The sequence below is a fragment of the Crotalus tigris genome, unplaced genomic scaffold (assembly GCF_016545835.1).
Source record: "Crotalus tigris isolate CLP2741 ecotype Arizona unplaced genomic scaffold, ASM1654583v1 scf7180000017764.6130737, whole genome shotgun sequence".
Lineage (NCBI taxonomy): Eukaryota > Metazoa > Chordata > Lepidosauria > Squamata > Viperidae > Crotalus > Crotalus tigris.
The window spans coordinates 3,961,595-3,981,207 of NW_024096618.1; the positions used below are offsets into that span (position 1 = coordinate 3,961,595).

The 19,613-nt window shown below is 40.4% G+C and overlaps 1 protein-coding gene across 1 annotated transcript; it reads right to left on the reverse strand.

Moving 5' to 3' along the window:
* Positions 1 to 120: 120 nt before the first annotated feature.
* TRMU (tRNA mitochondrial 2-thiouridylase) lies at positions 121 to 18,188 on the reverse strand. Its single transcript, XM_039341282.1, has 11 exons — positions 17,894 to 18,188; positions 15,360 to 15,525; positions 12,384 to 12,490; positions 11,950 to 12,072; positions 10,594 to 10,766; positions 9,529 to 9,582; positions 9,345 to 9,411; positions 6,257 to 6,357; positions 3,475 to 3,619; positions 3,043 to 3,125; positions 121 to 1,457 (listed from the first exon to the last, which is right to left on the reverse strand). The coding sequence occupies exons 1-11, from the start codon at positions 17,979 to 17,981 to the stop codon at positions 1,305 to 1,307; spliced, it is 1,260 nt and encodes a 419-aa protein (XP_039197216.1). The 5' UTR covers positions 17,982 to 18,188; the 3' UTR covers positions 121 to 1,304.
* Between the last annotated feature and the right edge of the window lie 1,425 nt (positions 18,189 to 19,613).

Here is a 19,613-nt window from a genome sequence, read left to right on the forward strand (position 1 = left end):
GCTATGCTTTAGCTCAGTGTTTCTCAACCTTGACAATTTTAAGGCATGTGGACTTCAACTCCCAGAATTCCACAGCCAGCAATGCTGGCTGTGGAATTCTGGGAGTTGAAGTCCACATGCCTTAAAATTGTCAAGGTTGAGAAACACTGCTTTAGCTTATTAAGGGGCTTATTCTCCACCCTCATTAGAGACATAGAAGGAGGAGAAGTCTTACTTCAGTCCCCTCTTGTCCATGATTTGAAGACATGCAGTAAACTATGGCTCTGCTTAGGCATGTCCCAGGCTTGATGGGGCATCTGCTTGTAAAAAGCAAGATCCTCACTGGAGATCTGTGCCCTCTAACCCAGACATGTCAAACTTGCGACGTCACGTGACGTCACGCTACGTATCGGAACTTTTTTGCCATTGCCGGCAATGGGGTGGGCGCAGTTTTACGATGACGCATCCGGCCCGCGGGCCAGCAGTTTGACACCCCTGCTCTAACCTGTGGAGAATGACAAAGATGAGAGGGACAGAAAATTTGAACCTGATCCAATCATCTTCCCAATACAATTGTGTTGGGTGCTAGAATACCTAAACACAGCTGAAGAGATTACACAAGGCAGCTTTTTCATGGTTAAAGGCAAATACCAGCAGGTTCTTCAAAATATTATCTGAAGGTGCTGGCACATTCAAGAGCCAAGAAATTTTTCTAGTTATTGCACTTCAATTAACATATACTAGGACATTTCATTGTGAGTTCCTTCAGAAGCTTCATTCATTTTTCAACAAGTAGGGGGGGAAAAAGAGATCTCTAGATATCCCCAGCATTCACCCTCCATTCTCTTACCTATCTTTGAGCTGTAACTTTATCTTCCAATTTGCAAAAATGGCTTTCCGGTTTGAAAGTTTACAAGATGGGCAACCAAAAGGCAAATATTGAGAAAGAGGATAAATAAGTCTATTGTGATCACCCAGCAGTAGATTTAGCCACAATCCACATTCCAAAAAACTTATTTGCATGATCTTAACAGGATTCTTCAAACAGTATATATTACATTGCAATCCTATACACACTTATTTGGATGTTGTCGCCTTCTGTTTAACTTCTCCACAGGGCTGGGCTTCAAGAGATGAGAAAAGGTAACCATTTTCTCACCAAGAAGAGTCCGTTCATAAGTCACAACTGTTTTATTTTTTTCAGATAAATTCCAAACACATCCAGATGTGCATTCATGTATCTGATGATCATTCCAAAGCTTTTGATTAACTAGTTGTTTTGGGTTTTTTTTAAATCCTCTGGTTCATTTTTAAAAAGCAAGAAGTCATTTGGTCGGCTGTACTGTGACCTCGTCAGCTGTTATATTCACACCGGTAGTTTCTCTGTTCTTGCCCTGTTGCAAAGTAAAAACCGAAGGCCCCAGTCTCAGAATCATACCACTGCCTAGGCATTCATCTCCCTTGTAGAAAACAGCAAACTGGAAAACAGAAGAGTGACAATTTGTAGTGTATGAAGTGTGAGGCTTTGTATTGAGAAGACTTCTCCTGGGGGGGGGGGGTCACCTGACTACTTAGCTTTTAAACATGCCAAATAAAGTAGGGGATGGGGGAGTGAATTCATCACTAGTATAATTATTATCGTAATTATTAGTGATCTTAGCGGTGTAAATCGAACTGATAAAAAATAGCATCTAAGTAAATCATCATAATTTACCATTCACATGGTAAAGAGAGCTTCCCAAAGTCTGAAATATTGAGTTAACTATAATAATCTAGTAATATAACACAACTGATTACATTCACACATCTTAGAATGAATGTGCTGAATTAAGGAATTCAGTGGAGTCTCCCTTTTTTCAGCTGCTTTATTTCCTTTGTTAAAAATATGCACAATTTGAAATTTGAAATTTCTCAGTTTTAAGCAATTGTGATTCAGATACTTCTTAATGCTGAGAATTTTTTGACAAGCTGGGTAGACCTCTTACATCCTACTCTTTTTCACAGACTCTTGGTTATTTACAGAATCTATTCTACAACATCAACTTGCATGACAGGACTTGATAAAACCTGCAACTGAACAAGCCCTCAAAACACTTTTTTGTTAATCATGAAAGCTGTCATTCTCCTCCTTCCATTGCAGTTGCTATTTTTGCTGTGTTAACTGTGGTGAGAAGGCAACAAAAGGCAGAGAAAGAGTTGAGTTTCACTGTATTTAACCAAGTAAGGATGTACATTTTCCCCCAAAATTCTCAAATAGCTTTCTCTGTGTTTCTCAATCTCAGCAACCTGAGAAGATGGGTGAACTTTAAGTCCCAGAATTCTCTAGCCAGCTTCAGCTGATTGGGAAATTTTGAGAGTTGAAGTCCACCTATCTTAAAATTGCTGAGATTGAGAAACAGTTCTAACTGAACATTAGACTACTGAACCATCTTAACCAGGAAAAAAAGTGGACCATCTTATCTAGGATAAATGCAGACAGAGCAGGCTTGTCTCTCCCCCCCCCACCTTTGCTGAGATCCCCAAATCATATCTGATATCTTCTGCATGTAAGAATGTTCTCTATTACATTTCATTCAACATTATTAGCAAATATTTTTCTTGGAGAGTAAATTAGGCCTCCTTGCAAGTAAATAACTATAGGGCTTCAAATATTGCTTAATTCCCTTCATTATTACCATTGCTAGCAGACAAACACAATATAGATGTTTATAAAACTTTCCCCTCAGTGCTGAGAATCAAACAAAACCCAAGGGAAAATTATTATGAATCACATCAGCCATGTTGGATCATGTTAAAACATTCAGCTGTTAATAGCAATGTATAGCACCAAGATTCCAGTTAAGATTTTTGACTCACTTATATGTAATAGTTTAATAAATCAACCAATAACATTGTATGAACAAACTGCTTCTTTTGTCCAGTTATCATTGCATGAATAAAATCTGCTCCATACTTTGCTATTCAATCTGTTCAAAAGCGCAACTGAGTGTATTTATTGGGAAATATGTCCTGGAATGATTAGTAAATGAAAGATAATCACAGAGAAGAAGGCTCAGCACATACCTGCCCTGCTGTAAGATCCCTGATTGGCTTAGCCAGAGTCAACCATACTGATCCATCTTGATTTAGGGTTAACGTACAAGGTACTACAAATTAAAAAAAAAAAAACTATTAAGAGATTGACCTTTATGGATTTGATTTGATTGCCCATCTACGTGACTTTGGCAGGCTCACACAATTAAAAGATTAAACCCCCAAAATAAAATAAAGAATTCGATTTTTAAAAACACCCTTTACGAACCCAATTAAAGTCAGAAATTAAAACCTCAAAATCTGTATTCTCATCAATATCCGATGCTATTTGTAATCTGAACAAATAATATGTTTCCTTTTATAAACATAAATAATAAACATTCTATAAATATTTCCTTCCATAAATGGCCTATCTGTGCCCTTTATGCCACCGAGGTCTTTCAGTTAACAAAGACTAGTCACCTAGCGCCATCAAGTGTAGGAAGCGGAAATTACACTCCATCATTTTGTTGTGAACGAGTTCTGCAGGTGGATCCTCAGCAATCCAGTGCACTCTGCTTGTCCGTAAAAGGTCTCTGTAGAGCGCAGGGTGATCCCTGCCAGGCGCCTTCAGAAGGACACAAAAATTTTAATTTACAACTCAGCATCTCAGCACAATTAGGGGACTGGAGGCTGATTAGGGGACTGGAGGCTAAAACATATAAGGAACGGTTGCTAGAATTGGGTATGTCTAGTTTAACGAAGAGAAGGACAAGGGGGGACATGATAGCAATGTTCCAATATCTCAGGGGCTGCCACAAAGAAGAGGGTGTCAAGCTATTCTCCAAAGTGCCTGAAGGCAGGACAAGAAGCAAAGGATGGAAACTAATCAAGGAGAGAAGCAACTTAGAACTAAGGAGAAACTTCCTGACAGTCAGAACAATTAATCAGTGGAACAACCTGCCTCCAGAAGCAGTAAATGCTCCAACACTGGAAGTTTTTAAGAAGAGACTGGACAGCCATTTGTTCAAAATGGCATAGAGTTTCCTGCCTGAGCAGGGGGTTGGACTAGATGACCTCCAAGGTCCCTCCCAACTTTACTATTATTATTATTATTATTATTATGGATCATTACACAGTCAGCCAGATGTTCAGACTGGATTTGGCATTTTGTCTACCTATCGAGTCCTTACCCAGGACCTGGGATAGGCAGATGTGGATGTTTGATGGTATTACAGATATCGTCGCAGGATGGAAGCAGTTCCTAATAAGGCCGCCTTTTGCAATTGACTAATAGCGAATTTGTCAATGCCAATGGTGTTCAAGTGGTGCTCCAGTTGTTTTGGGATTGCACCCAAGGAGCCTATGACTATTGGTACTACCCTTGCTTGCTTTTGCCACAGTCTTTCTATTTCTATTTGTAGGTCTTTGTATTTTGTTATCTTCTCCAGTTCTTTCTCTTCTATTCTGCTGTCTCCAGGCATTATTGTTGTTGTTGTTGTTATTATTATTATTATTATTATTATTATATAGATAAAATTAGCAACAAGTAAAAGAAAAAAAATGTCAGGGTTAAATTGGAAGGCAGAATAAAACTTCTGCTTTGCGTGGGGGTTAAAAACTCAAATCGTTGGGTCCGCTTTCTATCAGAGTGATGATTAAGGCAATCTTTATTGCATTCCTTTTCACCCATCTGGGAGGAATCTTTGTTTTATTTGTTTTATAAAGCGGAGACCATAAAAAGAAAATCACAGGCAAGTTTGATGGAACACTGGGGGTGGGCAAATTCAATATTATTTAACATTTTCCAAAAGGCAATGCTAAACAGTACAGTAGGCTATATACCATATAGAATCAGCTGGCTAGGATTTCTATTTTTTCCCTTATATTTTTTTCTGTCTTTATTTGAACTATCTTAAAGCTATCTGAAGCCTTTTATACTAGACCTTACGGCTCCATCTTCCAAAATGAGGAAAATAATCTGCTAATTTTCAATAGCCATGTTGTTGGCTGCTGGTAATATGATCACAAGGGTCTCCAATTGCTACAAAGGACCACAGGCCCCAGGGTGCTGACCCCTCATGGGTCATACAATAATTTATTAAAACCAACAGGCTTATACTGTTAAATTATATCAGTTGTTCCTCAATCTTATGATGTACGGATTCAACTCACACAATTCTGGGAATTGAAGTCCACACATCTTAAAGTTGCCAAGATCATGAAACATTGCACTATATAATTGTTATGAAATGTTTTGTTTCTTGCAAAAATCAGGAAAGTGTTGGTCCTAAAACCTAACCATGGTTTGTTTTGGCCATAATTAGCTTATACATAGCTAAAGCTACAGAGATAATATGAATGAGAAATGATGTTTTTGTGTAGGTAGATATTAAACTTGATTGAGCACTATATCTCCAAAAAGTCATATTTTAAAGGATCAGGAGTGAACAAAAACACTGCTTCAAGAGTGGAGCCACTGCTTCCCTTATAAATTTAGGGATTTTATCCAGGCTTAAAGGAGCATATCAAGTATAGGTAGTCCTATTTAGCGACCTCAGTAATGGCAACTCCATTGTTAAGCAAAGCAGTTAGTAAGCGCTACACAACTATGGTTATGATCTCACTTCAATTCTTGTTTGCCTTACAATCCTCATAAATGCAAGAATTGGACATAAAGTTACTGTTTCATCACTGGTGTAGTTGCAAAGTCAATACATGATTGCAGTTGTACATAAGGACTACTTGTGTATCCATACATTATCCATGGAAATAGAGAAATATTAATGTAAAAGGCAACAAGTGGACTGTTTCAGCATGTCCATCAAGGTGCTGCTGTTTGCTCAGCCCCTCCCAGTGCTGATGTCACACTGTGTGACCTGTGACTGTAAGGATGTGCTATACAAGTCATCCCTTCCAACCTGCGACAATGGCTATCACTACCAATAGAGCATCAGGATGATGGTTTGACCTAAAGACGGAATGGAACACTTAAGACGAAGGCACGCTTGTTCCAAGGTGAAGCTCAATGGTCTGATCACTTCTTTCATTGCTTGCCATTTATTGCATACTTTGTGCCAACATCCTTTTCAATTTTCTGTTGATCAAAAGCTAGTTTGAACAGGATGTAATAAAGCTTCTTGACAACGGTTTACTTAACAGCTTTGGTTTTTCTTTTGTATGCAAAAGCCAAGAATCTTGGGCCAGTAATAACGACATTCTTTTAGGCAGCAATCACAAACGGTACAAATGCAAGCAAACTTACCACAAAAACTTCCCCAGAGGCCACATTTTTATCTACGACAAACCATGCACGACTGCAGTTCTTTAGCTTAGCTTTCTGGCCAAACGTATATAAGAAGCAACCTAAGAAAAGCAAAACACATATTTTAAAATATAACCCACAGATATGTTGAAAACAAAAGGGAAAGAAAAGACTAAGTATACTAGCTGTTCAGTAAATAAGCAAAATGCAGAAAGAAAACACATATCTACTGAATGTATGGTTGACACTTAAACTCATTATGCTTAAGAATCAGCTTAACAGTCTCATCCTAACCAATATCCCAACAAAGGGGCAGGGCTTTGATTGCTCTGTTGCGACCAACATATAGTCCTTTTTTACCCTCTTCCCTCTGGGGAGACCACTAACCTAGCTGGTCCTTCAAACTCTATGATTCTAAATCCTATTCTTGTGGAAAACGAAAGGACTCTTACGAATTCCAGAGGGTTTTAGCAGAGAGATTTATTGCACAGTTTCAGAAGCAATAGCAACTAGCAATTCTGAAGCCCGAGGGCGGGTTCAGACTTCAGTTTTATACTTTCCTTTGCTCAGGAACAAAGGAATACACATTGAAATACACATTGTAATACATTAAGTTCGTTTCTCACGGGTATACAATGGAGGGAGTTTGCTACATACATTGTTTCCAAGTGCAATGCACATTAGGTTAGTCACATACTACTAACACAGCATTATTCCAGTAATTATGCAGACACATCATTATTCTGATGATTGTTTATCATTCCACATTACTATCATATAAACTGGCTAGGAATAAGATTTGTATCTTGAACATGCATGGGGCAACAGGCTGAAAAAGATCAATTAGAAGTTATTTCCTGCAACTTTGGTGCAGTATTTATTAACAAAAGCAGCAAAAAAAAGGAATCAGCAAATTAGCAGGTATTAAGTATAAGCCTATTCTGTGAAAATGCTATAACTACATCAGGATTTTCTATATTTCATTAGAAAAAATAGGTCCATTCATAATACCAGCAAGCAGAGATTACAGATTAAAATAATCCAATTGCCAAGAGTTTATATAAATTAATTTCCCTAAAAAAATGTATGGTTGAAATTAAAACTCACTGTGCTTAAGAATCAGTGTAACAGCCTCATCCTAACCAATATTCCAATTCTCAACCGATTTCAAGTTCCAATAATGTTAGCAAGCAGTAATATAGTAGCTTTTAACTCGCTCAATAAGCATCCAAATGAAGGGGACATAACTTTCCTTGAGTGGGTAGTCCCCCAATGGTGCTGGAAGTCAACAACCCACAAAATCTCAAGGGGGGCGGCTGGTGAGGAGGGGGTCGTGGAGGGAGGCGAGGTGGGGCAACGGCACATGTGCCCACAGAGAGGGCTCCAAGTGCCGCCTCTGGCACGCGTGCCATAGGTTCGCCACCACTGCTCTAAGTTATAATGACAAGATACTTAAGGTCATTTAGTAAAAAGATGTAACAGAAATTTCTGAACATGAGAATGAGTTCTGAATATAACCAGCACTCTTAGCCAACAGATTACCCCAATGTAGAATTGCAGCCAGATGTGTTTAAAATAATACATATTAGCAACATGTTAGGCTTTGGCAATTCATCTCATTGGCATCCTTCAGTCTCAAGAGACTATGGCATCGTGATTTGGAAAGAGGTCCTAAGGCAGCATCTGGTGTGGCTAAAAAAGGCCAATTCGAGAATGACAGTCCCTTCCACACTGAGGGCAGATACAATCTGTCCCCTGTCCAGCCCCCAGATTTCGCTGGTTCCGGGACTGCCTTTTTGCCTCAGCCTGCCGCACAAGTGTCTCTTTGAATTGGAGAAGGCCATGCTGCGTCTTTAGCCTCCAGGCTGAACGATCAGAGGCCAAGGATTCCCAGCTGTTAATGTCCATTCCCAAGGCCTTTAGGTCCCTCTTGCAGATATCCTTATATCGCAGCTCAGGTCTCCCTCTGGGGCGCTTTCCCTGCACTAGTTCTCCATACAGGAGATCTTTCGGGAATTACCAGCCCTTTGGTAATTACCAGCACAAGAATATGAATACTGATTGATTGGATTTATAGGCTGCTCCGTTTGTAATACAGTTGGCAGCAATACGTCTCTGGCAGGTTTTCCGAGATGCTCCTAAACAGCAGTCACAGCCATTCAATTTTTTTCTCAACCGCAACTTAATAACCATCGATAACAATGGCGATCATCACAACAGTAATGCAAATAATAAAACAACTGTTCTGCAAAGTTTGTCTATGAAAAGGAGCCTGGAAAGCTCCGCTGAAATGCATTGCCTCTGAAACCGATTGCTTTTTTATTTCTTTCCAAACTTGACTCTGTATGCTCAACCACCCTTTCTATCCAGAACAGAAAGAGATTGAAGCAGTGGGACCACCCTCTGTCTTTCTCTCTCTCTCTTCAGGGAGAAAATGATCAGCAGTCAAGATAAAATGCCAGCGGTCAAAGGAACCACACAACATCATCTTCCCGATGCCAAGGCTTTAAGCTGTCTCCTCTCCCACCTGGACTGGTCAAAATTCCTGGCAATGTCATCCCATGAAATCCCCTTCCATATGCAAGCCCCCCCCCCTCTCCAACCACAGGCCAAGCCCAGTAATTATTATATCTCCTCTCTCCCTGAAAAACATTATTCTCTCCTTACAAGTCTGGTCTAATTCCCAGCGTTAATAGATTCCTTTCTTAAGTATGTTTATGTTTAGCCTGCTTTACCGTTTATTTTTAAGGAGATTAAAGGATCCACATTTTGTTCACTTTATAAAACCCCACTTCCTTACACTGTATCACCTCATAAAAACAATAACCAAGTGCAGCTGTTTAATAACTCGCCACCTAATTTGAAGCTTTTGGAGCCAGATGTTTTTAACAAGAGGATATTATACGGGCTTGGGGCCCCAAGTTCGTTCGAATCCATTGCCAAATGAGACAATTTGGAGGAAACTAAAGATTTACTGAGTTTTATGTTGCCATATTCGGTGGGGGGGGGGAAGAAGGAGGGGGTGACTATAGAGAACTTTATATTTCACAACATTTAACAGGGCCTGAATGAAAAAACACCTGCTCACCTTGGTGTGTTCCAATAACTTTGCCATCTTCAACGGAGACAAAATTTCCTGGACGTGGTTGCAGATACTACGAGGGGAAAAGAAACATTGTCTCCATTTAAATCCCATTTAAAATTAATACACAATGAAAGTAATAATAAAATGTATATGTGTTCATAAAAAATATGAATCGGTAATCTCTCACCTCAAGAAGAAACTCTGAAAAATCTCTTTTACCAACAAAACAGAGGCCCATGCTCTAAAATAAAACACAATTAACGGTCACCCTTTAGGAATTTTGAAAGTTCAAATAACAGCACTTTATATCTATCTATTCCCACCTACAAATCCACCTATCTAGAAACAAGCACGAAAAATCTCGTAGAAAAATATAGTGAACTTTAGAGGAAAAATAAACAATATGAAATATGTTGACAACTCCTACAAAAATACAGTATGTGTTCAGCAGAAGACTATCCTACTTGGCTGCAATGACAGATAGGAGAACTAATACCTAACTAAGAAACTATTAAAACACTAAAATGGCACAATTGGTAATTCTATCCAGAAACATAATCAATCAAAAGAACAGTTTTGGGTCATTTCCAGATTGCAAAGGCATCTAAACTAATGTTTTTCAAACTTGGCAATTGTTGGCTGGGGAATTTTTGTTGTAGATCTTCCACATATGGGCCATGCTTTAGGGGGACACTATGAAGCATGAAGAGAGAAATGCATGTGCAAGATTGAGAAATGTTGCTCTAAGTCAGTGATGGCGAACCTTTTAGAGATCGAGTGCCCCAAAACTGGCCCCACCCCTGTTCTACCTCCTGCCCCTGCCCCACCCCCACCTGGTCCCCCACCCCGCCTGCCAGCAGGGCCACTCACTGCCTCCAGGGCCTGCCGTAGATCGCCCAGGCAGCCCAGCAGCGCCATGGTGGCCACACCCTCTGCCCGCGCCCCGCAGCATCAACTGTGCGGGATGGGATGTGAGGGCAGAGTCTTGTCTACACTGCCTGGCTGCCATGTCCTTGGCTGCACTGCTCCGGGTGGGCCATGCTCGGGGGCGACTCTCCTCAAGGGGGGTGGGTGGTGAGGAGGGGGTCATGGAGGGAGGTGAGGCTGGGGCAACGGCACATGTGCCCACAGAGAGGACTCCAAGTGCCGCCTCTGGCACGCGTGCCATAGGTTTGCCACCAATGCTCTAAGTTATAATGATTTTTTTTTTCTTATAACGATTGAGTCCTTTGACTAGGAAATGTTACCATGCCTCTTTTTTTTTCAACACATGGTAAAGCTGATGTTCTGCAGCTATCTTCTTCACAAAGTCTTTTGTTAAGTCTCCGAGGGGAAAAATGGTTTTCTCCAAAGCTTCTTGAGAAATCTGGCTGAGAAAGAAGGTCTGGTCTTTATTGTGATCAGCTCCCTGAAGTAGTTTGACAGCTGCAACAGGAACAGAAAAAAGACAAAAATAAAAAGAAAGAAAGAAAGAAAGAAAGAAAGAAAGAAAGAAAGAAAGAAAGGAAGGAAGGAAGGAAGGAAGGAAGGAAGGAAGGAAGGAAGGAAGGAAGGAAGGAGGGAAGGAAGTTGAACGGCTATATTCCTATCTCTTTCACATACTTTGTTTATTGCGTTATAGTCTAAAAATCAGGCCTTCAGTGAAAATGAGAAAGATGAGGAATCATAGTATTAGGAAAAGCTATTTCCTCATTTAAAAATGGACTTAAGGGCTATCACGTAGGTGTCAACTCTTAACAGCCACATGGAAAAAATTTCCCCATAATTATCTGTTCCTAACCTGGTCTTCCAATGGTGTACTCACTGCCACTGTAACTGTCTAATAAACTATTCTTCCTTCAGCTCCACTATTTAGTGTCTAGAAAAAACTGAGGCCCACATGGAGTTCTGTCAATTATAATGTCCTGTTGCTCATCCAGATGGAAGGATGGGCTCTTCCACATATAGACCATGCTTCGGGGAAGAGAAAAAAATGTATATGCAAAATGAGGTGGGGGAATGAGATGCCATTGAGATCAAGGAAAAGGAGGTTCAAAGCCTTATTACTGCAAAGAATGAGAAAAGACTGAGCTGTAAATAACAAAAGGGGGGGGGGGAGAAAGCAAATGAATTGATCTCTCTGTGTGTGTCTCTCTCTGGGTAGTGACTATGCATCCATGTCAAATTTGGTTGAATTCTTTACATCACAGAAAATGATAACATGGCAGAAAACAATAAAACAACCCAACATACTATGCAACTAATACTATATGCCAAGAAAGCCAAAGTAAGGAATAAAAAATGTTTTGTTTCAAGTAACATTCAGTAAAAAAAGGCTCTTGATGAAGATATGTTATGGTTTCTTTGATATGATGATGATATTATATATAATGGGATAGGATACTTTGATATACGATAATATGATACTACTTTAAGTCCAATGCAGCAGCTTCTCTAACATTTTCTTTCTGCAAAAATGTAACATCAATTAGCTATTCTTCATCTGGTTTTCCAATTTTAATTTGTATTCTAAGACTTTTGCACACAAGGTGCCTACTACTAACTATTCATTTCATTGTATTAAATGATGCTACACATCTAATCTCGATTTAAACAGTGGAGCGCTTACTGTTTCTTATTTCAAATCTATTTCTGAAAAGTCCTGGTGGTCTTTGCTTGTATTTTTGCTGAAAAACTTCATGATCTTCCAAGGAGGTCCTTGCATAGTGTCCAGTTGCTATTGCATCAGCTCCTGGTATAGTTTTGAAAAAAATAAAAGGCAAATTAGATGCTTTTATTTTAGTAAGACTTTTAACATATTTTACGACTTTTGTTTTTATGATATTTCTCATTTTACACCACTTTGGTCAGTAGGAATCTTCACTGAATTAAGTAATACCTCTCTGAATACAAAAGTGTAATTTCTGAAAGACACAGATTGATCTGAAAAGCCAGATCTTCATAGGTTGTTAGAAGACTGTATGCAAAATTGGGACTGATTTTCAGGTTTATTCCAGTTCTTCATTTTTCAGAAAGGAAAACACCACTAAAAATAGAACTTACCAATGTTATCCATAGCATAATGTAGGAAATAATTGAATTTTATGTATTTATTACATATAATATCAGGGTTAGGTGTCCGTCCAACTTCATATTCATTTAAAAGGTAGCTGTAGGTAAAAAAAAAACATTAAAATGATGATGAGTTTTGGAAATGCAGAGGCATGTTTACCACCCCTTCAAAAATCTCAGTTACTTTATATAAAGCTAAGCACCTAAATCATATCAAATTCATCAGAATAAGCTGATCAGAATAGAGAAATCTCTTGGCTCCAACCAGATTTTACTGAAGTTGTTTCAGTTTATACTTAAGCTACTTATTTTAATCACTTAAAAATGGTATGGTGATGCTTCTGATGTTTAGCACTTAAATGACTGGGTTTGCTGTAGATACTTTGACTGATAGTATCCATTGTCTTTTCATGCCATTAAGAAAAATGTGAATGTGATGGTATGTGGCAGGGGTAGGCAACCTTGGCTCTTTTATGACTCGTGGACTTCAACTTCCAGAATTCCTGAGCCAGCCATGCTGAGGGGAAAGGGAGAGATTTCCAATCTGAGCCATGCTGACTCAGGAATTCTGGGAGTTGAAGTCCATGAGTTATAAAAGAGCCAAGGTTGCCTATCCCTGGTATGTGGGAATCACTTTGGGAGACAGGAGGAAGAGAATGGTGGCGTGGTAAGCATCTCAGAAGGGATTCCCCCTAATTTCTTGGACGGTAAAGGTGAGGGGGGAGATATACTTTCAGACCTGCAAGTTTCTGTTAAGGCAGTGTTTCTCAATCTTGACAGCAATGCTGGCTGTGGAATTCTGGGAGTTGAAGTCCACATGCCTTAAGATTGTCAAGGTTGAGAAACACTGTGTTAAGGTAATCTTATAATAAAGTTGAATTAGTTCATCTGGCCATGCTTCTTGTTGACAACCTTGCAAGGCTGACAATGAAGCAATGGACTTACTCAGGCTGCAGCTGGGTGGGGATCAGTGGTGACCCTAAGTACACCTCCTTAGTCCTTGATGAACATAAGGAATGAATTAAATGTAGCAGAAAAGTAGCTTAGTAGTCTACACAAAGTCTGGTCAAATAGTGCAACCGAAGTTCTGCCAACATTTTATATCCACCACATATAAAAAACAGGCCCAGCTTCAGTTGCACTTCATGATCACCATCTTCAACTTGGCTGACCATTTGCTTCAGCCATCCCTGATTGTTATTATGCATAACAACATTGTTGCCAACACATTTATTTCCAAGTCTACAGCAGGTGGCAGACCCTGGACTGGTCTTGAAAAACACTTAAGTATGTCAAAACTGAGTAGAACAGGTAGTCCTCGTTCGTTTAGTGACCGTTCAAAGTTACAACGGCACTGAAAAAAGTGACTTATGACTGTTTTTCACACTTACGACCAACGCAGCCTCCCCACGGTCACGTGAGCAAAATTTAAATGCTTGGCAACTGTCTCATATTTATGACCATTGCAGTGTCCCAAGGTCATATGACCACCTTTTGTGATCTTCTGACAAGCAAAGTCAACGTTGGAAGCCATATTCAATTAACAACTGGGTTATTAACAACTGCAATGAGAGAGGTCATAAAATGGGGCAAAACTCACTTAACAAATGTTTCGCTTAACAACAGAAATGTTGGGCTAAACCAGTGTTTCTCAACCTTGACAATTTTAAGGCATGTGGACTTCCACTCCCAGAATTCCACAGCCAGCATTGCTGGCTGTGGAATTCTGGGAGTTGAAGTCCACATGCCTTAAAATTGTCAAGGTTGAGAAACACTGGGCTAAACTGTGCTCCTAAGGCGAGGACTGGAATGGCAGGCCATGTAGAAATCCCAAGGCTGCATGCTAGACCTTAAAGCCAAAAAAAAAATATACAGGTAGTTCTCGACTTAGGACCACAATTTGAACCAGAATTTACTTTTCTAAGCAAGGTGGTTATTAAGAGAGTCATACGGCATTTTACAACTTTTTTGGCCATGATTATTAATTGAATTATTGTAGTTGTTAAGAGAAATCATGGGGTTATTAAATAAATCCGGCTTCCCCCATTGACTTCGCTCATCAGAAGCCCACTGAGAAGGTGGCAAATGATGATTACATGACCCTGGGATGCTGCAACCGTCATAAATATACGGAGTTGCCATGTGCCCAAATTTCAATCATGTGACCAAGTGAATGCTACGATAGTCAAAAGTGCGAGGACTAACTGAAAAATCTTTTTTTTTCAGCGTTGTGATAACTTCAAACAATTTCTAAATGAATGGTATAAGCCAGATATGTCAAACACAAGACCTGTGGGCCGGATCCAGCCCATGATGGGCCCACAGGGCTGCCCCGGAAACAGTGAGGGACCGCCCCCCCCCAACCGAGCATGGCCCATCCCAGTCCGGCTGGGCGCCCCCCAGCACACCCACAAGAGGCGGCAAGCACACGGTGGCCGACAGTGTCCGGCAGCAGCCACAGCCCCGACACACTCTGGAGTCCCGCAATGCAGGTGGGTCCAAGTGCTGCAACCACCAGACTAGCCCTCCAAGTAGCAGGTGGAGGCAGAGGTGCCCGTATACCAAATAGGAAATGGTGAATTACTTCCATATTTTCCCAAGAAAACCATGTTGGCTGTATTATAGTTATCAGAAGTTAAATTCAACTCAAGGAAGTCTGCATCTTTAGTTTATCATTCGCAGCTATTCAAATAAGCTTTCTTCAGGTCTGTGGCAAATTGTTTTTGCTTACAGAGGCAAAGGAATTTTATTAGAATTCAGGATGTTCTAAAATTGGGCCGTTTTTCATGTGCATTTTCATAACTAAAGCATAAAGCAGTGATGCTTTGCTAGATTTATCAAGTGCAGTAGAGGAGAGAAGAACTAGTTAAGGAAGCTTGCAAAGCCTCCACAAAAAGCCCATCCTCTTATTAATTTTCCCAATCACACGGTTTTCTTTCATCAAATGGTTTATGAAAATTCTCTTACCTAAACACTTCATTCCAATATTCTTTAACGTAGGAAACTTGGCGAAATGGAATATTGAGTATCTGACACACTTTATAAGCATCTTCACAATCTTGATTGCCTTGACAAATTCCCTTTTCATCCACCACGTCCCAGTTGTTCATGAACACCCCCGTCACTTCATATCCTGCTCAGATGGGGAAAGCAAGAAATGAGAAGGTATAAATGGCAATACTGTGCATGAAAAATAAACATACGGTGGGATATACTCATAGCAATGTTCAATCTTTCCCTTTTAAAAAATGTTTGAATCATCTATGGCAAAAACTCCTCATATCTCCGACACTTTTTCCAGTTTTAGATAACTCTTACTGCGTTAACACAAAATATACTATTCCCAGAATTGTAAATTGTGGACAGTTAGAAAATCTTCATTCTAGCTAGATGTGTCCAAACATGTAGGCACTAATGGACTGAATATTCATCTCTGGTCATAGACTCCCCATGAAAGCACTGAATTAGCTCATGTTAGGTTCATCATTAAACTATAAAATAATTAAATAATATTTTAGCAAAAAGATCCTTCAAAGTCTGTAATTGGGTCTCAGTATCTGTTTGCAACTCTTTAAACCAAGTGCATCTTTTCCCAGGATTATGCTACATAGTATAGCTGACCTCTAGAAACAAAATTTTAACTAGTAGTCAGAACGGGTTTGTTAAAAACAGATCATGCCAAACCAATCTTATTTCATTCTTTAACAAAGTGATTAAATTAGTAGACCAGCGAAATGCTGAGGACATAGTAATATTTAGACTTTAGCAAGGCATTTGACAAAGTAGACCACAACCTACTACTTGGTAAGCTAGAAAAATGTGGGATAGACAGCATCACCACCAGGTGGATGGATGACAAACCATACTCAATAAGTAGTCCTTAACGGTACTACTGAATGCCCCAAGGAGTTAGTAAATCCATAAGAATTTTGCATAATTTAACGGCTGACAAGCTACAGTAGTGGCCAAAATTGTGGAAACCTTTTGGGAAAAGTGTACTTTTGAGATTTGACGGCTAATAACACCACTTTTTTTTGGGAGTAGTACCATAAAATTATATATCAATGGAAAGATAATTTAATCAAGAATGTAATGCAACAAAGCTTATTCAATTATCTGTACTGTATTCTATGAAAAGTTATAGCCAAATAACCAGAACAAGGAAGCACAACTTGCTTAGGTTGATATCAGGTAGTTTTCCTTCATCTCACTGTAGCCAATGAGCATGAGTGTTTAGAGAGCCAATCTGGTGTCATCTTGTTTTTGCAATGAGCCAATCAGATCACAGTAGGAGTCAGTGATTGATGTCATGTATTGAAGCTAAGAGGAGGACATTTGTCAGTGTGTTATGTGATCGCTATCAAGTTGGTTGGGGTTTTTTGTGTTCTTTCATTTAGTGAGCTTGTAAAACGTAATAAAATTAAAGTAATGGTGCAAAGAGTTGACTGGTTGCCCAGAAAGCGATGTAAAATAGTATTATTAAGTGAACAAGGCTACAGTTATAAAGAAATTAGAAGAAAAATTGGTGGAAACTTAACCAAAAGTAGCATTTCTACTGTACACTTTTCCCAAAAGGTTTCCACAATTTTGGCCACTACTGTATATGGAGGTCCTAGATGACCTTGGTTGATCTGCAAAAGCTAAGCAGGCTCAGGCAGACTAAATGTTTGGATGGAATACCACTATGAGAGTCAAGAGTTTCAGGAAGGACTGAGAAGCTTAAAAAATGTGCTTCGAAAGAAGGCCAGGGTAAAGAATTGTATTTTGCTGTTTCGAATACAGCTAGTCCTTGACTTACAACAGTTCAAAGTTACTACAGCAATGAAAACAGTGACTTATAACTGTGTTTCACACATATGACCGTTGCAGCATACCCATAATCAAAATTCAGATGCTTGGCAACTGACTCATCTTTATGACAGCTGTAGTGTCCTGGGGTCAGAAGCCAGATTCACTTAACAACCATGTTACTAAGTTAACAATTGCAGTGATTCACTTAACAACTGTGGCAAGAAAGTCGTAAAAGGGGGTAAAACTCACTCAGCTGTCTCACTACCAACATAAATTTTGGGTTCAGGTGTGGTTGTTAAGTCGAGGACTACCTATACCAGGGGTCTTCAAACTTGGCCACTTTAAGACTTGTGGACTTCAACTCCCAGAACTGCTCAGCCAGCCAGGGATAGCTGAGGAATTCTGGGAGTTAAAGTCCACAAGTCTTAAAGTGGCCAAGTTTGAAGACCCCTGACCTATACTATATAAATCTTTCCTTACAGTCCCCAGGAATCCAACCAGAAGGAGCATTTTATCCGCGCAGGGCAACTCCTTCCATCAGACTTCGCCCACCAGATGTTAACTACTACTGTACATCTCTGAAACCTTTCGCAACGGAATGCCGGGAGTTGTAGTCTCCACACACCGGAACGGAAGTTCTGCTGACGGAAAGAACGCTGGGGGGGGGGTAGTAAAGGGGCCTTTTGCTCTCGCCCCAGTTCTCCGCTCACCTCGTCGCCGCAGTAGCAGCGCCGCCACGGCGCTGTCCACCCCGCCCGATATGGCGCACACCACGTGCCGACGAGCGGCCCCCATCATGGCCTCGCTTCGCTGCCTCAGAGCCGGCCGCACTGCCTTTCCCGACCGCGGCCCACCGTGACCTGAAGAGCAGAGGCGGGACAGGGCCGCCTGTGGGCGGAGCTGATCTCACAAAAGGCCGGGAAACCGGGTTTCTCCTCGGCTCTCCCTCAGGAGGAGAGAACCCCGATAGTGGGAGGAGCTTACCGGCCCTTTCATATTTTGGTCCTATAGGCCAGGGGTCCGCAATCTTGACAACTTTAAGACATGCGGACTTCAGCTCCCAGAATTCCTCAGCCAGCTGTGCTGGCTGAGGGATTCTGGGAGCTGAAGTCCGCAAGCCTTAAAAGTTGTCAAGGTTACAGACCCCTAGTATAGGCTGAGGGGGATGGAAGCAGAAGTCATTGCCTTTTCGATTCACCCCAGGCGGAGGAAGCTTTTTCGAATGGGAGCAACCGCTGAAGGACACACGTGTGTGTGTGGGGGGGGGTCCGCACCTGCGAGGGAGTGTTGGTTCCTGGCGGACTGCTCTGAACAAGCCCCTGCAGTTTTCTCAGGAAGATTTTGGAACTGTTTTTGCCATCTGGGTCTGAGAGAAAGGAACCGGCTCTCATGGTCTCCTGGTTTTTTAACTAGAAGCCTTAACCCCCGTACCAAACTGGGCCAATGCAGATTCACTCAACTTCTGTTTTGGTATCACTCGTTTTGAATAGGTTGCTGCTATTTTGCAAATATGAAGCTTAACAACTTCAGAAATTGTGGGTGCCTCATCACTGGAGATTTTTAAGAAAAAACTGGACAGCCACTTGTCTGAAGTGGTATAGCAGGGGTCTTCGAACTTGGCCCTTTCATGACTTGTGGACTTCAACTCCCAGAATTCCTCAGCCAGGCATGCTTGCTGAGGAATTCTGGGAGTTGAAGTCCACAAGTCATAAAAGGGCCAAGTTTGAAGACCCCTGTGGTATCGGATCTCCTGCTTGAGTTGGACTAGAAGACCACCCAGATCCCTTCCAGCTTCTATTCTATTTCTATTTTCATTCCCATTATTTTTATTTCCACTGTATTTTACACCAAGGCAAGTTCCAGACTTTTATGAACTATTTATGAACCATTCTTTAAACCATTGTTTTTCATACCTGGCAACTTGAAGATGTGTGGACTTCAACTCCCCAAATATCCTAGTCAGCATGTTGGCTGGAGTATTCTACGAATTGAAATCCACACATTTTCAAGTTGCTGAATTTGAAAAAACACTACCTTAAACAAAGATTTTTTTTTTTTGTTCTTAAGACTATGCTATATTCTGTTAGTTGATGATTCCCATATTATTCTTAGATAACCATCTTAAGGAACTTATGTAAAGACAGGTCACCTGACCTTTCTTAAACTAAGTGTTAAAATCAGTGTTTCTCAACCTTGACAAATTGCTGACAATTGCTGGCTGTGGAATTCCGGGAGTTGAAGTCCATATGCCTTAAAATTGTCAAGGTTGAGAAACACTGTGTTAAATGATAAGAATTAAGACCTTTCCCCACCTGCAATTAGCCTTAATGTAAACATGTTGTGTATCCTTTTGTCTGTTACCTAATTTTCATTCCTCTCATCAGGAGTGGGTTTAGCCTGGTACTTTATAACATACTTGAAGTTGGTGCA